We start from the raw sequence: 18,471 nt of genomic DNA, 5'->3' as shown, positions 1-18,471 counted from the left end.
AAAATTGAACCAGCTCCTAGCCCTCTCCATAATGAAGATTGAATCAGCTCCTAGCCCCCTCCATAATGAAGATTGAATCAGCTCCTAGCCCCCTCCATAATGAAAATTGAATCAGCTCCTAGCCCTCTCCATAATGAAGTCCTTATCAGCTCCTAGCCCCCTCCATAATGAAGTCCTAATCAGCTCCTAGCCCCCTCCATAATGAAGATTGAATCAGCTCCTAGCCCCCTCCATAATGAAGTCCTAATCAGCTCCTAGCCCCCTCCATAATGAAGATTGAATCAGCTCCTAGCCCTCGCCATAATGAAAATTGAATCAGCCCCTAGCCCCCTCCATAATGAAGTCCTAGTCAGCTCCTAGCCCCCTCCATAATGAAGTCCTAGTCAGCTCCTAGCCCCCTCCATAATGAAGTCCTAGTCAGCTCCTAGCCCCCTCCATAATGAAGTCCTTATCAGCTCCTAGCCCTCTCCATAATGAAGTCCTAGTCAGCTCCTAGCCCCCTCCATAATGAAACCCTAACCAGCTCCTAGCCCCCTCCACAATGAAGCTCTAATCAGCTCCTAGCCCCCTCCATAATGAAGATTGAATCAGCTCCTAGCCCCCTCCATAATGAAAATCTAATTAGCTCCTAGCCCCCTCCATAATGAAGATTGAATCAGCTCCTAGCCCCCTCTATAATGAAACTCTAATTAGCTCCTAGCCCCCTACACAAAGACTCCCTAATCAGCCCCTAGCCTCTTCCACAATGAGGACAGTGGTCTTCAACCTTGATTCTAGAGATCTAAAGGGTGTGCAGGGTTTTGGTGCAGCCCAGCACTAACACAGAACAAAGCCTGGGCTTCTCTGGGCCCAGGATGGAAGAATCCTTTCCTAGCACATAGCCTAGACACATTTCATCAGCCCCAAGGGATGGGAGAGGTGTATGCAATATTGTAACAGCTTCGCTCTCTGTGAGTCTCTCAAGTGATAATAGTCATCATCATCATCATCATCACTACCGTGATCATGACCTTAACTGTGTAATACTGTGTCTTCCAAATGATCCCACTCAGACCCACACATGGCCACACACACAGGCAGAGGAGCTTTTCTTGCTTGAACAACACATGTAATCCATAACCAATACATCATAGATGTAGGATCTTCATTTGACACAGTTTTCTATAGCAGGGAAATGATCCTGCAGCAACTGGAAATGTGAATTATTATGTGGATTATAGTTATAGTTATGTGGATTATGGATATTTGTTGCAGGGGCTGATACATTTTTTGATAGGGCAAATCAAGTCGGACATTTTCAATTGGAAATTACAAGCGTTAGAAGCCTTATTGAGCCTTGATTACACTACAAGTTTGGATTTTCTACTGTGCAGGAAAATTCTAAGCATTAAAAGATTCATCTAATTAAGATCCTACATCTGTATATGAATATTCAAAGAGAGCCTTACCTTACTGTATAGTGGACCTTCTTGTAGTCTCAGAAACACCGGCTTCTCAATGCTCTACGGTTGAGTTACGTTTCACTCTGAACTGAAGGAAAAGTGCTTAATGATGAATCAGTTTCTTGTCTCTCAGTTGGGTCACCACCAGATGATTCAAACCCATTAATGACGAGAAAAACATCTGACTGCCTTCTCTGAAAAGTAAAGGAGTGAACAGAAAAGAGATTACTGACAGAAAAGGGATTTCTGTGGTTTCAGTTAGTTTCAACTGAAACCACACACACACACACACACACACACACGTCATCAACGCTGCTATCTGTACTTTTCAGAATCGGGGGTTAAATCAAAAATATTAGATTTTTCAGTTGTTCTTCTTTCGGTCTCTGTTCTTGTTCCCTTTTTGTAAAGAATATGACTCTGGTTACTGTGAAATGTTGAGATGATGCAAAGTGTCACATTAGAACATGTTCTGTTTTTATTCCTTTCTGGAAATAACAGGAGAAGAAACCTTTGAAAGTGCCGTGTGTGGCGAGCGAGGTAGTGAAAGAGAGAGACAGAGACCAAATACGATGTTTTGCTGCCCTCAACTGGACAAAGTGTGACTAGAGTATGGCCTTGGTGTAACAAGCAGTTGATTTTCACAGCCGCTTTTCACCTCCACAAGCAGCTACGAAAGGAGACTATTTAGCATGTACTGAACAGTCTTCTTTCAACCGTGTCCAGGTGCTTTATTCATATAGAACAAGGATAAAGAGGTATAATAGTTATTAGATACAAACAAAAACTCAGCCATGTTCTTAACCAATTAAAGATCACTGATTACAATACACACCATCAGGAAGAGGTTTTTAGGGTTGGGGGTATTTTCCTCCCTGTTCTGCTGACTAGTATTTATCTCTGCTCATAAAGGACTAAGGCACTAATTTGGTGGTAAAAAAAAACAAATAATCCTAAATGTTGTATTTTTACGAGTATTATTTTTTAAAATGTGATTCATCAGGGGGCGCTGAAGCACACCCAGCATCCTTACTTCCTGCTGCTATGCATACCATGAGTTTATTCCACATGAAGTACATTCCTATCACTACGGAATGTCTTCCGGTTTAAAGTGTGTGTGTGTGTGTGTGTGTGTGTGTGTTTCCGTGTGTGTCTGTGTGACCGGTGGGTGGGTCCACTCGGCCATCCTGTATCTCTGCTGAACAGTGGGTGGGTCTGGTCCAAACGTAGAGACAGATAACAGACTGAACCCGTTCATCTGATGATCATAAACACACAGACACACAGATTCAACAAATAAATGAGGATGAGTCAACAAGGATATGATTTTCCTTGGAGAACTCTGAATGCAGACATGGAAGAACTTCCTGAAATGACTATGTCCATTTACTGATACAGGACAAGTTTCGTAGGTGGGAACAGGAGCACAAACAGTTGATGGTCAAACTGTAACGTTACACTTACTAAAATACACTATTTACACCCCTTTAAATGAGTGGATTCAGCTATTTTAGTGATGCCTATTGCTGACAGGTATCGAGCACACAGACATGCAATCTCCATGCCCAGGATTTTGGAATGAGATGTGTGAATGATAAGGCTAATGAAAGAATGACTAACTGATGTGAATTCAAACTCCAACTGATCATCACCAACCCCCTCTAGTCCAAACAGTAGGATACAGTTACCCCCAGACACTGACCTAAGGCCAGTTTTACATTGATCCTTTAGAATTTGAGCCTACGGGGTAAGCCAGTTTCTAACTATTGTCCAATCACTCTGTCTCATCCAAACAAACACTATTTTTTTTTGTCAGTTAAGAACAAATTCTTATTTTCAATGACGGCCTAGTGCCTGTTCAGAACGACAGATTTGTACCTTGTCAGCTTGGGGATTTGAACTTACAACCTTTCGGTTACTAGTCCAACGCTCTAACCAATAGGCTACCCTGCCTCCCCAATGAGCTTCCTTTAGTTCAGCGGGTACCTCTACATTGATGTAGATACAGTATCTATGTTGGCGCTTCCTTTAGTTCAGCGGGTACCTCTACATTGATGTAGATGCAGTATCTATGTCGGCGCTTCCTTTAGTTCAGCAGGTACCTCTACATTGATGTAGATACAGTATCTATGTTGGCGCTTCCTTTAGTTCAGCGGGTACCTCTACATTGATGTAGATGCAGTATCTATGTTGGCGCTTCCTTTAGTTCAGCGGGTACCTCTACATTGATGTAGATGCAGTATCTATGTTGGCGCTTCCTTTAGTTCAGCGGGTACCTCTACATTGATGTAGATACAGTATCTATGTTGGCGCTTCCTTTAGTTCAGCGGGTACCTCTACATTGATGTAGATGCAGTATCTATGTTGGCGCTTCCTTTAGTTCAGCGGGTACCTCTACATTGATGTAGATACAGTATCTATGTTGGCGCTTCCTTTAGTTCAGCGGGTACCTCTACATTGATGTAGATACAGTATCTATGTTGGCCTGGATCTGGATCTGGTTTCACCAACCCAAACACTTCAGTGGAGTTGAAGTAGTGAGATACTGTAGATCTGAGCCATTCACTCACCTTCAAACCTGAGACAGACAGAGGAAAAAGAGAGAGGGGGGGGGGGGGGCAGAGAGAGAGGAAATGGGGAGTGAGAGAGACACATGTATATTCTGTAGTTTGATTGTCAGTATTTAAATTGTAAAGAAAAAACAATACGACAATACAGCAAAACAACATGTGTATGTGTGTGTGTGTGTGTGTGTGTGTGTGCACAACTAGCTCTCACAGTCTCACGTCAGAATTAGACGTTCATACATTTTTCTTGAACGTCAAATTTCAAAGTGTTTAAGGTTAAGGCTAGGCATTAACTCCGTAATGGTTATGGGTTGGGTAAAGGTTTGGGATAGGCGTAAAACAAAAATAGGGTCCAGTACCCACATCCTGTACCCTGGTGGGAGGGGGAGAGACTTACAGGCATGTTACATATCAGATAGCCAATCGTAGTGTGTGTGTGTGTGTGTGTGTGTGTGTGTGTGTGTGTGTGTGTGTGTGTGTGTGTGTGTGTGTGTGTGTGTAAGTGGTCTGGGCTGCTCGCAAGCGTGTCTGTGTCCCACATTATTATTCCACAATCCCCTGCTCACCCAGGAAGTACCAGACCAGAGGGCTTCCTCCAGCAAGGATGATGATGGTGACGATAGTGAGGCTAGGAGTGGTGAGGCTAGGAGTGGTGAGGCTAGGAGTGGTGAGGCTAGGAGTGGTGAGGCTAAGGGTGGTGAGGCTAGGGGTGGTGAGGCTAGGAGTGGTGAGGCTAGGGGTGGTGAGGCTAGGAGTGGTGAGGCTAGGGGTGGTGAGGCTAGGAGTAGTGAGGCTAGGAGTGGTGAGGCTAGGGGTGGTGAGGCTAGGAGTGGTGAGGCTAGGGGTGGTGAGGCTAGAAGTGGTGAGGCTAGGAGTGGTGAGGCTAGGGGTGGTGAGGCTAGGAGTGGTGAGGCTAGGAGTGGTGAGGCTAGGAGTGGTGAGGCTAGGGGTGGTGAGGCTAGGGGTGGTGAGGCTAGGAGTGGTGAGGCTAGGAGACACCTATAGGGTCATCTAGAAGTTTTAGAGGACGTCACAGAGGTCTCGTTACCAGCCTGAAAGGAACATCAACAACACTAACACCACCACACAACCCCCCACACACACAATGCTCCCTAACTGTAAACAACATCAACAACAACACCACCACACAACCCCCCACACACACAATGCTCCCTAACTGTAAAGAACATCAACAACAACAACCCCACCACCACCACACAACCCCCCACACACACAATGCTCCCTAACTGTAAAGATTATCAACAACAACAACACCACACAACCCCCCCCCCTCCCCCCACACACACACAATGCTCCCTAACTGTAAAGAACATCAACACCACTACACAAACCCACACACAATGCTCCCTAACTGTCAAAGAACATCAACAACAACAACATCACCACCACACAAACCCACACACACACACACACAATGCTCCCTAACTGTAAAGAACATCATCAACAACAACAACACCACACAACCCCCCCCCCCCCCCCACACACACAATGCTCCCTAACTGTAAAGAACATAATCAACAACAACACCACCACCACACAAACCCCCCACACACACAATGCTCCCTAACTGTAAAGAACATAAACAACAACAACACCACCACCACACAAACCCACACACACACACAATGCTCCCTAACTGTAAAGAACATCAACAACAACAACACCACCACCACACAAACCCCCCACACACAATGCTCCCTAACTGTAAAGAACATCATCATCAACACCACTACACAAACCCACACAATGCTCCCTAACAGCTGGCATCAGAGTTTAGAGTTCTACATGAGTTCTGCATACAGACACAGGTATTCTTTCATCCTAATGGTGATGATTGGGGTAGAGTATGCAAATCTGACTCTAGATCTGTTGTTATGGACAAGGCTTCTGTTTCTGATCTAATCAAGCATTAGGCTACACGATAACTGAAATACTCGAATGTTTCTAGGGAGCTATTATAAATGAGAAAATATTTGTTATTTACTTTATATGGTAGCTAAATCATATGCCTATTGCCAATCACTACTTCTGCTGACCCATTCTAATGGCAGGTCCAAAAGAGCGCGACTTTTTGAAGCCTTGCCCGAGTGCGATCAAACTTCACAAAACCGGTGTTCCGCGCGAGACATTCTTCGTCAAAAAAATACCGGTGGCGGATAGTTGGAGCGGTTAATTTCTTCATGTGTCTTTGTTGAACCCCCGTCCAGGGTCAGACATGTCGGTAACGACCACTAGAACGGCAGGAGGAGACAACTCTACCTTTTAGTCTTTAAATCCAAAGGTAGGCTAGAGCCCTCGGTCAATATTTCCTAAAGCGCATTGTACCTCCCGAATTCCCATTGGACCAGATAAGCTAGTAGCCTAAACTTGAACCAATAATAACAACAGCCTAAAAGCTCAACTTAATTTATCCGACACGTAAAAAGTAATTGATTGCGAGACATTTGTTGTCTCTGTCTGGTAACTGTCAAAGCATTAAACATTTAAGATTAGTTCCGTTCTCGTTATTGTAATTATTTCGCCTCTATGACCTATTTATTGCCTTACTTATTTATTGCCTCCCTACTCTTCTACATTTGCACACACTGTGCATAGATTTTTCTATTGTGTTATTGACTGTATATTTGTTTATGTGTAACTCTGGGTTGTTGTTTTTGTCGCACTGCTTTACTTTATCTTGGCCAGGTCGCAGTTGTAAATGAGAACTTGTTATCTACTGGCCTACCTGGTTAAATAAAGGTGAAATTAAACAATTAAAAAATGTTAAAAGCCATCGCCTGTAGCACCGTACATCCTCTCGGGGCATGTAACATGTGTAGGTTCTATTGACATCAGCAGTCGACGCCTAACAACAGCAGCACCTTCACCATCATCCGGCCAGCCCGGCCCCCGCATCCAACAGGGTCTGTGCTATCTGGTATTGTTGGGACGGCTCTACCCCATTGAAGTCAAAAATCAAATGAGTTAAAGTAAGGGTTAGTGTTGGGGTTTAGGGTATGGACGTCCTAAGGATCCCGGATAACACTGACCTAATGGTACATTTCAATGTGTCCAAAGGAAGTGTTTGTAGAATTTGTAACGCACACACACAGAGAGAGACAGTTGATTCTTTATTAATTGGCTGAAATATTCTTTTTTTTTAAAACAACTTTCAGCTATGTTAAACAATACATCCCTTTACCAATGACTATCAATACGATTGTAATGAAAATTAAGCTGCCTTATAAAAATGCATTTAAAAAGGCTAACTTACAATAATGACAATTTGCAAAATCCCAAACTATTTCATCTGCAACATTTTTATACATTTTTAATATAATTTTTTATATAATATTTAAAAAAACATACAATATACTGGCAGTGAAGCCGCTCAACAACTACATCACATTAGTCATCTAACAGACATCCAGAGAGACACACAGAAGCAACCAGGGTCAACGCCCTGCTCAAGGGCACGTCGACAGATCTCCCACAAGGTCAAAAACGTGGCCCCGAACCAGCGATCCATCAGCCCCCGGGCCCAAGCTCCCAACCACCAGCCATCCGTGACCCCCCCCCCCCCCTCATTCCATTCCCCACCCCAAAGCCCCCAATGCACCAACAACCAACAAAATGAACAAAAGACAACAAAAAAAACAAAGGAAAACAGAAAACAACAATGCAAAAAACAAAAGACATCAAGGACAACTAAAATCATAAGAGCGAGGTCAACTGAATATGTTTGAATATGTTTGAGTGCACGTATGGCACTATTTCCATGTGTGTGTCCGTGTATATGCCTGTGTACAAACACCTGCACGGCCTCAGGCAAACTGGCATTAGCTGTAACAACACCGTTAGCTGTAACAACACCGTTAGCTGTAACAACACCGTTAGCTGTAACAACACCGTTAGCTGTAACAACACCGTTAGCTGTAACAACACTCTTAGCTGTAACAACACCGTTAGCTGTAACAACACTCTTAGCTGTAACAACACCGTTAGCTGTAACAACACCGTTAGCTGTAACAACACCGTTAGCTGTAACAACACTCTTAGCTGTAACAACACTGTTAGCTGTAACAACATCATTAGCTGTAACAACACTGTTAGCTGTAACAACACCGTTAGCTGTAACAACACCGTTAGCTGTAACAACACCGTTAGCTGTAACAACACTGTTAGCTGTAACAACACTGCCCCTCAGTGTTTGTTCAGTTTTATTTGGACTTTATTTGTTTTACTTTGATCTTTGACCATCATTCTATCCCCCACCAAACAACTCCAATCCCACTTGTCTCCAATTCCACATCCCAACCCTCAGCTTCCCTCAGCTTCCCTCAGCTTCCTTCAGCCCATCCCATCTCTGCTGGCCACCCTCTTCAAATTTCTATGCACCATATATCTTCCAACTATGCTGTGATGTTTAACATACAACAGTGTTATTTAAATATACAAAAATAATATCATTTTTCAAGAGAGACATTACATTCAAGATGGCCATGTTATACACAACATAATAATACATTCTTCATTTCTACTGAGAGATTTATCAGTATCAGATCAGTATTTACTGGGAGCACAATCATAGTATCATATTGATATCATAAATAGATGTAGTACTGTCATGAGATAGAAAAGTGTTTAGAAGTGGTATAAAAAAACAACAAGGCCTGGGGGGGTGTGGTATGTACCAATATACCATAGCTAAGGGCTGTTCTTAGGCACGATGCAACGTGGAGTAAATTAGCCAAGGTGCCTTATTGTTATTATAAACTGGTTACCAAAGTCATTAGAGCAGTAAAAAATAAATGTTTTGTCATATCCGTGGTATACGGTCTGATTTACCATGTATTTCAGCCAAATCAGCATTCAGAGCTCGAACCACCCAGTTTATAAAAGCTTATAGACAATTTTCTGAGTATTCAACAGAAAATATATGACTTGAGTGGTAAACTCAACTGCTATTTCTTCTTTGTTTTTTAAACTAACAAAGTAGCCTACAGGACAAAACACTGTTTATGACTAACACAAAGCAATCAACACCAACTGTCTTTATCCTCCCGTTACCATCCTATAGAACCACATTAACTGTCTCTATCCTCCTGTTACCATCCTATAGAACCACATTAACTGTCTCTATCCACCTGTTACTATCCTATAGAACCACATTAACTGTCTCTATCCTCCTGTTACCATCCTATAGAACCACATTAACTGTCTCTATCCACCTGTTACCATCCTATAGAACCACATTAACTGTCTCTATCCTCCTGTTACCATCCTATAGAACCACATTAACTGTCTCTATCCACCTGTTACCATCCTATAGAACCACATTAACTGTCTCTATCCACCTGTTACCATCCTATAGAACCACATTAACTGTCTCTATCCTCCTGTTACCATCCTATAGAACCACATTAACTGTCTCTATCCACCTGTTACTATCCTATAGAACCACATTAACTGTCTCTATCCACCTGTTACCATCCTATAGAACCACATTAACTGTCTCTATCCACCTGTTACCATCCTATAGAACCACATTAACTGTCTCTATCCACCTGTTACCATCCTATAGAACCACATTAACTGTCTCTATCCACCTGTTACCATCCTATGGAACTGATGATATGGATGTGTATCTATATAATGTACAGCAGGGCTATTCAACTATCTTCTTACAGAGGCCAGATGAAAAAAGGTTTAATTGCAGGACATTTTCCACATGTGATTATTCTTTCGAAGAACTGTATAAAACAAGTGACCCACAACCACCAATAAAGCAGTTAAATAACTATTAGAAGCTTCTTAAAAGTAATTAGGTCATTTTAAAAGCATCTGAAAACTAAGCATCTCAGTAAATAACACAAAGATATGTCAAATCAGGTCATGTCAAATTCCAGTCTGAAGGAAGGATGCTTTGAATGAATTTCCCTCAGTCATTAGGTGTGTTGTTTGTCTCTCACTTCTAACGAGTCTTTGTGAGCATCAGCGAGGGCAACAGAAGGCATGTATGTGTTCCTTAGAGGTGTAGCTTTCATCATATTTTGAAGCTTAAACTGTTCAAACTCTACTGCCAAATCCATATGAAGAAGAAAACCCATTGACATTCTACATAGGCACCAGACTATAGACAACCACCATAGGGCACTGAACGGCGGGGCGGATATTGGTGGAAAAAAAACTTTTTTTTACAGAACTTTTATTAATGTTCAGGGTTTAAATTCCTAAACGGGCCGGATCTGGCGCGCGGGCCGCTAGTTGAATAGCCCTGATGTACAGTATCTACTGGACATGCATACCTATGAACCTATCTAAAACATTCCCATACCTCAACCACATCCCATTAAAAGGGAAATCTGGGATTCAAACAGCAACAAAATGAATGTACCAAGTCCCAGATTGCCCCTTTTTTCTCTATCCACCTGGAAGCACTGTATCCCTCCCAATGACGTATATAAACCCTGGATTGCTGATGCTACTGTATGTTTTGGCCAATGAGAGGTTTTGAAGCCACCGGTCGGCCATATTGGCACTCCTCAGAAAAGCAGTCCTCCATAGACTACGAGTATGAGTCACAATACACATACAACTTAACAGTCAAACAGGGAAATGGTTCCAATCGTTTTTACACCATTCATATTTCCCCACAGGGGATTTCAGAAACACTTAAAATAAGGGCTGTGTTTCCTGTAGTTTTACCCTGATTGAATGTTTTGATAACCATGTAAATATGTCTAGGACAAGGTGATTTAATCAATATAAAAAATGTGATGCTTATTAGCTGCTAATGTGGCTATCATAAAGAACTACAAATACCATGAGGGAAAGGGAATAATAAAAAAATACATGTTTTTTTAATGTAACCTTTATTTAACTAAGCAAGTCGGTTAAGAACAAATTCTTATTGACAATGACGGCCTACTGGGGAACAGAGGGTTAACTGCCTTGTTCAGGGGCAGAATGACAATTTTTTTTACCCTGTCAGCTCGGGGATTCAAATCAGCAGCATTTTGGTTACTTGCCCAACGCTCTAACCACTAGACTACCTGCTGCCCCAAATCTCTGGATTAAGTGTCTAATGTTAGCTAAATGGAGTAATGAATGAATTGGCAGAATCTTTTTAAATTTACAATTCTGGAAACGATCTTGTGCAAGTTTTAAATTGACACAATACCTGCTAGCAAAAGGTGTCAGCGATGACACCAGAGATGATGTGCAGGACTTGCATGATGTCTATGTTGATGCAAATTAGTATTTTCGAATCGGAGAGTAAATAGAACCGAACATACAGTACCAGTCAAAAGTTTGGACACACCTAGTCATTCAAGGGTTTTTCTTTATTTTTTACTCTTTTCTACATTGTAGAATAATAGTGAAGACACCAACACTATGAAATAACACATATGGAATTAAAGTATATTTTTATATTTGAGATTCTTCAAAGTAGCTACCCTTTGCCTTGACAGCTTTGCACACTCTTGGCATTCTCTCAACCAGCTTCATGAGGTAGTCACCTGGAATGAATTTCAATTAACAGGTGTGCCTTTTTAAAAGTTAATTTGTGTCAATTATTTCCCTTCTTAATGCATTCGAGCCAATCAATTGTGTTGTGACAAGGTAGGGTGGTGTACAGAAGATAGCCCTATTTGGTAAAAGACCAAGTACATATTATGTCAAGAACAGCTCAAATAAGCAAAGCGAACAACAGTCCATCATTAATTTAAGACAAGGTCAGTCAATACGGAAAATTTCAATAACTTTGAAAGTTCTTCAAGTGCAGTCGCAAAAACCATCAAGCGCTATGATGAAACTGGCTGTCATGAGGACCACCACAGGAAATGAAGACCCAGAGTTTCCTCTGCTGCAGAGGATAAGTTCATTACAGTTACCACCTCAGAAATTGCAGCCCAATTAAATGCTTCACAGAGTTTAAAAAACAGACACATCTCAACATCACCAGTTCAGAGGAGACGGTGTGAATCATGGTTGAATTGCTGCAAAGAAACCACTATTAAAGGACACCAATAATAAGAAGAGACTTGCTTGGGCCAAGATACACAAGCAATGGAAATTAGAAAGGTGGAAATCTGTCCTTTGGTCTGATGAGTCGAAATTTTAGATTTGTGGTTCCAACCGCCATGTCTTTGTGAGATGCAGAGTAGGTGAACAGATGATCTGCATGTGTCTCTGCACCTCCAAGCTGTGATGATCTCTGCACCTCTAAGCTGTGATGATCTCTGCACCTCCAAGCTGTGATGATCTCTGCACCTCCAAACTGTGATGATCTCTGCACCTCCAAGCTGTGATGATCTCTGCACCTCCAAGCTGTGATGATCTCTGCACCTCCAAGCTGTGATGATCTCTGCACCTCCAAGCTGTGATGATCTCTGCACCTCCAAGCTGTGATGATCTCTGCACCTCCAAGCTGTGATTATCTCTGCACCTCCAAGCTGTGATTATCTCTGCACCTCCAAGCTATGATGATCTCTGCACCTCCAAGCTATGATGATCTCTGCACCTCCAAGCTATGATGATCTCTGCACCTCCAAGCTGTGATGATCTCTGCACCTCCAAGCTGTGATGATATCTGCACCTCCAAGCTGTGATGATATCTGCACCTCCAAGCTGTGATGATCTATGCACCTCCAAGCTGTGATGATCTCTGCACCTCCAAACTGTGATAATCTCTGCACCTCCAAACTGTGATAATCTCTGCACCTCCAAACTGTGATAATCTCTGCACCTCCAAACTGTGATAATCTCTGCACCTCCAAACTGTGATAATCTCTGCACCTCCAAACTGTGATAATCTATGCACCTCCAAACTGTGATAATCTCTGCACCTCCAAACTGTGATAATCTCTGCACCTCCAAACTGTGATAATCTATGCACCTCCAAACTGTGATAATCTATGCACCTCCAAACTGTGATAATCTATGCACCTCCAAACTGTGATAATCTATGCACCTCCAAACTGTGATAATCTCTGCACCTCCAAACTGTGATAATCTCTGCACCTCCAAACTGTGATAATCTCTGCACCTCCAGGCTGTGTAAGGGCTATTTGACCAAGAAGGAGAATGATGGAGTGCTGCATCAGATGACCTGGATTCCACAATTACCCGACCTCAACCCAATTGAGAGGGTTTGGAATGAGTTGGACCACAGCCAACAAGTGCTCAGCATATGTGGAAACTCCTTCAAGACAGTTGGAAAAGCATTCCAGGTGAAACTGGTTGAGAGAACACAGAGTGTGCAAAGCTGTCATCAAGGCAAAAGGTGGCAACTTTGAAGAATCTACAATATATTTTGATTTGTTTAACACTTTAACACTGCCACAAGGAGTCGATAGAGTGCGATGAGCCTAGGAAAGCCCCCCGGCCAAACCCTGGGCCAATTGTGTGTCGCCCTATGGGGCTCCCGCTCACACCCGGGCTCTGACACAGCTTGCGATGCAGAGTTTTAGACCACTGCGCCACTCAGGAGGCTACAGGCCTTATTTTAAGTGTTTCTAAAATCCCTTAAGGGAAAAATGAATGATGGAAAAACAATTGGAACCGTTTCCCTGTTTGAACACTAGGTTTTATGGGTATTATGGCACCTCCACTGTGGAGCTCTATTGGAATGGAGGAATTCTACAGTATGTCATTGAAATGTTTCAACGACCAAATTACATACTTGTAAGTCTTTTTTTGTTGTTGTAGTGGGGACAGTTACATTAGTTCTTTAAAAAAAGTGTGTCTGTAATAGAATACATGTGGTAAAAACAAATGTAGACATTAGTAAATGCATTTCTATAGCTTCCAAATAATTTTTTACAATGGAGGGGGAGTGCCCAGATGGAGGAGTGGTGGCTTCAAAACAGCCTGTCAGTCATCTAGTGTATATATAAATCATTAGTCCCTCCCTAGTCAAATGTTTTCATAGTTCAGCTCTGAGCTTCTTTCACTGGCATGTAGCCGCCACTAGAGGGCTCTATTGCCATTGAAGAAGACAGGAGAGACATCTCCAACAGCCTGTCTTGATGACTGGTACTAGTACTGGGTCCCAGGGATGGAACCATCCCAAACCCAGAGAAGGTGAGGGGTAGTTGGGGTAAAACATCCAGCGGGATTGGTAAGGGGGTGGAACAGAATGGAAATATATTGTTAGTGGTAATAAGAGGGATATGGTTACAGGGGGTCACAGTTGGCCTGACCTCATCCCCCACACTCTCCTGGCTTTCCTGATCCTCTCCCCCACTGCCAATGTCTGAATCTGGTCTCTGAGGGGCCAAGAGTTGGGCCTGGAGCTGCAGATTATCCACACGTTCATAGGAGGAAAACATTGTGAGAGAACCTCCTCCAACCCCCATCTCCGTACCCTTTCCCCCTACACTATCCAACCCAGGTAGGGTGAAGGGAAGCTGGGGGAAAGCGGACAGGGAAATGGGTAAGGGGGTGGAGCAGAATGTAAAGTTATTGTTATTGATAAGAGGAAGAAGCGGAACAAGATGGAAGTCCTGAGAGACAAAATGGGGGGTGGATGCAATAGGCCCGACCGCATCCTCCACGCTCTCCTGACTTTCCTGATCCTCTGCCCCACTGCCGATGCCTGAATCTGGGCTTATGAGGGCCCGACGCTCGGCCTGGAGCTTCTCAACACGCCCGTAAGAAGAAACCTGGACGATATCATTACCTCCACTGATGCCTCCAAATATACTTCCACCATACATCTCTCTATCCTTCCCTCCACCACACATCTCTCTCTCCTTCCCTTCACCACACATCTCTCTCTCCTTCCCTCCACCCCCCAACTCTCTCTCCTTCCCTCCACCCCCCAACTCTCTCTCCTTCCCTCCACCACACATCTCTCTCTCCTTCCCTTCACCACACATCTCTCTATCCTTCCCTCCACCCAACATCTCTCTATCCTTCCCTCCACCCAACATCTCTCTATCCTTCCCTTCACCACACATCTCTCTCTCCTTCCCTCCACCCCCCAACTCTCTCTCCTTCCCTCCACCCCCCATCTCTCCCTCCTTCCCTCCACCCCTGATATCTTCGTCCTTCCCCCCTACACCTCTATTACTATCCATCCTATCTCCTCTGTTCTCCTCCTTCCACTCATCTATCTCTTCAGTAGTGCCACCTACTGGTCCGTAAGGGGAGTGTACAGAGCAGGGTTCCAACTTGGTGGATGTGGATCCAGGCTGGAAGCATTGAGATAAGAAGTTGCTGAAGCCGGAGCGGCCACTATTGTCCAATCTCTTCTTCAGTAGTAGTGCAGTATCGGTCTCCCTCCTCAGGGGGGCGATGGTGCCAATGTTGTTGGTAATCTCTACCTGGGAGATGTCTTCACGGTGCAAGGCAGAGTCGACAGCTTCAAAGGCGAACAAAGGACCCAGCCAAGCCTGTAGGCACGGACACACACACAGAGACAGAGAGAGAGAGAGAGAGAGAGAGAGAGAGAGAGAGAGAGAGAGACAGACAGACAGAGAGAGAGAGAGACACACACACAGAGAGGAAAATAAAATGATCATTATTTAGCTAAATGTTGGAGTGACTCCACTCCAACATGATGCCAATGTAAGACAATGATGAGGACAGCTCATAATAATGTCTGGTAATAAATATATGGAAATGTGATTTATCTGTTTGATACCATTCCATTCATTAGGCTCCAGCCATTATAACCTAACTACAGCCATTATAACCTAACTACCGCCATTATAACCTAACTACCGCCATTATAACCTAACTACAGCCATTATAACCTAACTACAGCCATTATAACCTAACTACCGCCATTATAACCTAACTAGAACCATTATAACCTAACTACAGCCATTATAACCTAACTACAGCCATTATAACCTAACTACAGCCATTATAACCTAACTACCGCCATTATAACTTAACTACAGTCATTATAACCTAACTACCGCCATTACAACCTAACTACAGCCATTACAACCTAACTACAGCCATTATAACCTAACTACAGCCATTATAACCTAACTACAGCCATTATAACCTAACTACTGCCATTATAACCTAAATACCGCCATTATAACCTAACTACAGCCATAATAACCTAACTACAGCCATTATAACCTAACTACAGCCATTATAACCTAACTACAGCCATTAGAACCTAACTACAGCCATTGTAACCTAACTAACGCCATTATAACCTAACTAACGCCATTATAACCTAACTACAGCCATTATAACCTAACTACAGCCATTACAACCTAACTACAGCCATTACAACCTAACTACAGCCATTATAGCCTAACTACAGCCATTATAGCCTAACTTACAGCCATTATAGCCTAACTACAGCCATTATAACCTAACTACAGCCATTATAACCTAACTACAGCCATTATAGCCTAACTACAGCCATTATAGCCTAACTACAGCCATTATAGCCTAACTACCGCCATTATAACCTAACCACAGCCATTATAACCTAACTACAGCCATTATAACCTAACTACAGCCATTATAACCTAACTACCGCCATAACAAGGTAGTGCACAATACAGGGAATAGGGTCCCTTTTGGCACATAACTTCAGTCAAAAGTAGAACTGACCTTGAAGTTTCCATCGTGCTGGAGGTTGAGGCCCTCAAAGTACCTGGAGGGATCTGGTATAGGAGGATTCAGAATCTTCTTGACCCTGTCAGCAATGAACGGAAATGTAAGGAAGTTGCACTTAACCAACTACAAAACATTACATCTAAAACATGATGTTTACTTTTCAGTCCGTTGGTGTTAAAATAAATCACATTTGCAATGGACCCCAACCCTTCCACACACACACACACAGACACAGACACACAGACACACACACACACACACACACACACACACACACACACACACACACACACACACACACACACACACACACACACACACACACACACACACACACACACACACAGACAGACAGATAGATAGACAGAGAGACAGTACTCACTTTCCTTTGCAGAGCAACATGGAGACCAGCAGGACCAGTACAACAACAGCTCCCACCACGGTGACCACCACAAAGTCCTGGTCTAGAACATCAGGACTACCTAAGAACAGGATCAGAGGAACAACATAGAACATATTTAGAACGTACATAACACCACTGTTTTACTAAAAGATTGGCATAAAAAAGCTTTAATTTATATTTCTGTCTGTAAGTTTGTTTTGTTTTGAGCATGTGTCTGCATGTCTAAGAACGAAAGAAAGAAATAGGGAAGAAGGAACTATTTTTAAAGATTCATATGGAAACACACTACCATGCCTGCCTTCCAAATGGCAACATATTCCCTGTTTAGTGCAGTGCTTTTGGCCCATAGTGCTCTGGACTATGTAGGGAACTATAGGGCCATTTGGGACACAGGCCAAGTATATACAGGCCCACATTCAAATGTGTACTAATTACCAATGACATCACTGATGCTCTATTTACCTGTTGGCTTCATCTGGCCCAGAGTGGAGACCGATGATGCACTGGGGCTCCAGTCGCTCCACTGACAGTCTGGGTAATCGGCTCGAACCCGGACTCTGACCTGGTACCTCCTTCCTCTCTCCAGCATCTCAGGGTCCAGGTCAAAATACATCTGTTTGTTTGATATGTTCACCTCCACAGCATCCTGCAGTAGCACAACATACAGTAGGTCTACTTTTAGATAGTGTACAAAGAGAGAGACACAGTTGTTATTATCTGTCCTCTGTCTCTCGTCCTCCCCCCCCCTCTCTCTCTCTCACCTCCCAGTGATGTAGTTCCTGTTTCCACTGTAGTTGGAAGTCATAGTTGACTATCATTTTTTAAATGGGAGCTCCTGGTGTCCAGGCGATTGAGGCATTGATGACGGTCGGCTTGCCAGGGGGATGCATTTTAAGTGCCAAACACAAAACAACACAGTTAATGTACTCATAGTAGCACTAATATATTACTAATATCACTGTAACAGAACTACTAGTACTAAGTTGAATTAGAAAAGTATTAAGTTGTTTAAATGAATAAGCTTCCCAGCATGTTTGTATTGCATTATGTTGTATTATAGTGTACTGAGTTTGAGCATTTTGTATACTGAACACACATAATTCATTTTCATGTAAATGGCCCATAAAGTCACAGTACGAGTCGTTGTAGTTGGTGTACAATTCATGTAGTAGGTTAGTAATATCTGACACATCGTACATAATATCACTCAAATTACTGTACACTTACTGTGGTTAAATGGTTGATACAGGTGTTCAATCTGTATCACATCATCTTCTGCTTGTCCACACCGTACAACAATGGATATTTTATCCTCTTTCCAAAAGAACTGAAAGATCATTTACAGAAGTTCAGTTATCCAGGGTTGTTTGCCTATTGGTCTATATATATGCTGTCATTGTTTTATTAATATTATTATTAGAAAAACGTCATAAAAAAATTATAAAAAATAAATAAATTCCTG

General features: G+C 42.8%; 1 protein-coding gene across 1 annotated transcript in view; it reads right to left on the bottom strand.

Annotated features, from left to right (window-relative positions):
- The window catches only part of LOC139424240 (interleukin-2 receptor subunit beta), a 37,242-nt gene extending 19,361 nt beyond the window's left edge, over nt 1-17,881 (bottom strand). The window contains exons 1-2 of the mRNA XM_071175920.1: nt 17,771-17,881; nt 17,472-17,655 (exon numbers count right to left, since the gene is read on the bottom strand). Coding sequence (XP_071032021.1) covers nt 17,472-17,655; nt 17,771-17,827 — 241 coding nt within the window. The 5' untranslated portion in view covers nt 17,828-17,881. The remainder of the gene's footprint in view (nt 1-17,471; nt 17,656-17,770) is intronic.
- Between the last annotated feature and the right edge of the window lie 590 nt (nt 17,882-18,471).

This window comes from Oncorhynchus clarkii, chromosome 13, assembly GCF_045791955.1.
Source record: "Oncorhynchus clarkii lewisi isolate Uvic-CL-2024 chromosome 13, UVic_Ocla_1.0, whole genome shotgun sequence".
NCBI classification, from domain to species: domain Eukaryota; kingdom Metazoa; phylum Chordata; class Actinopteri; order Salmoniformes; family Salmonidae; genus Oncorhynchus; species Oncorhynchus clarkii.
This window is presented reverse-complemented; position numbering and strand designations above follow the sequence as displayed.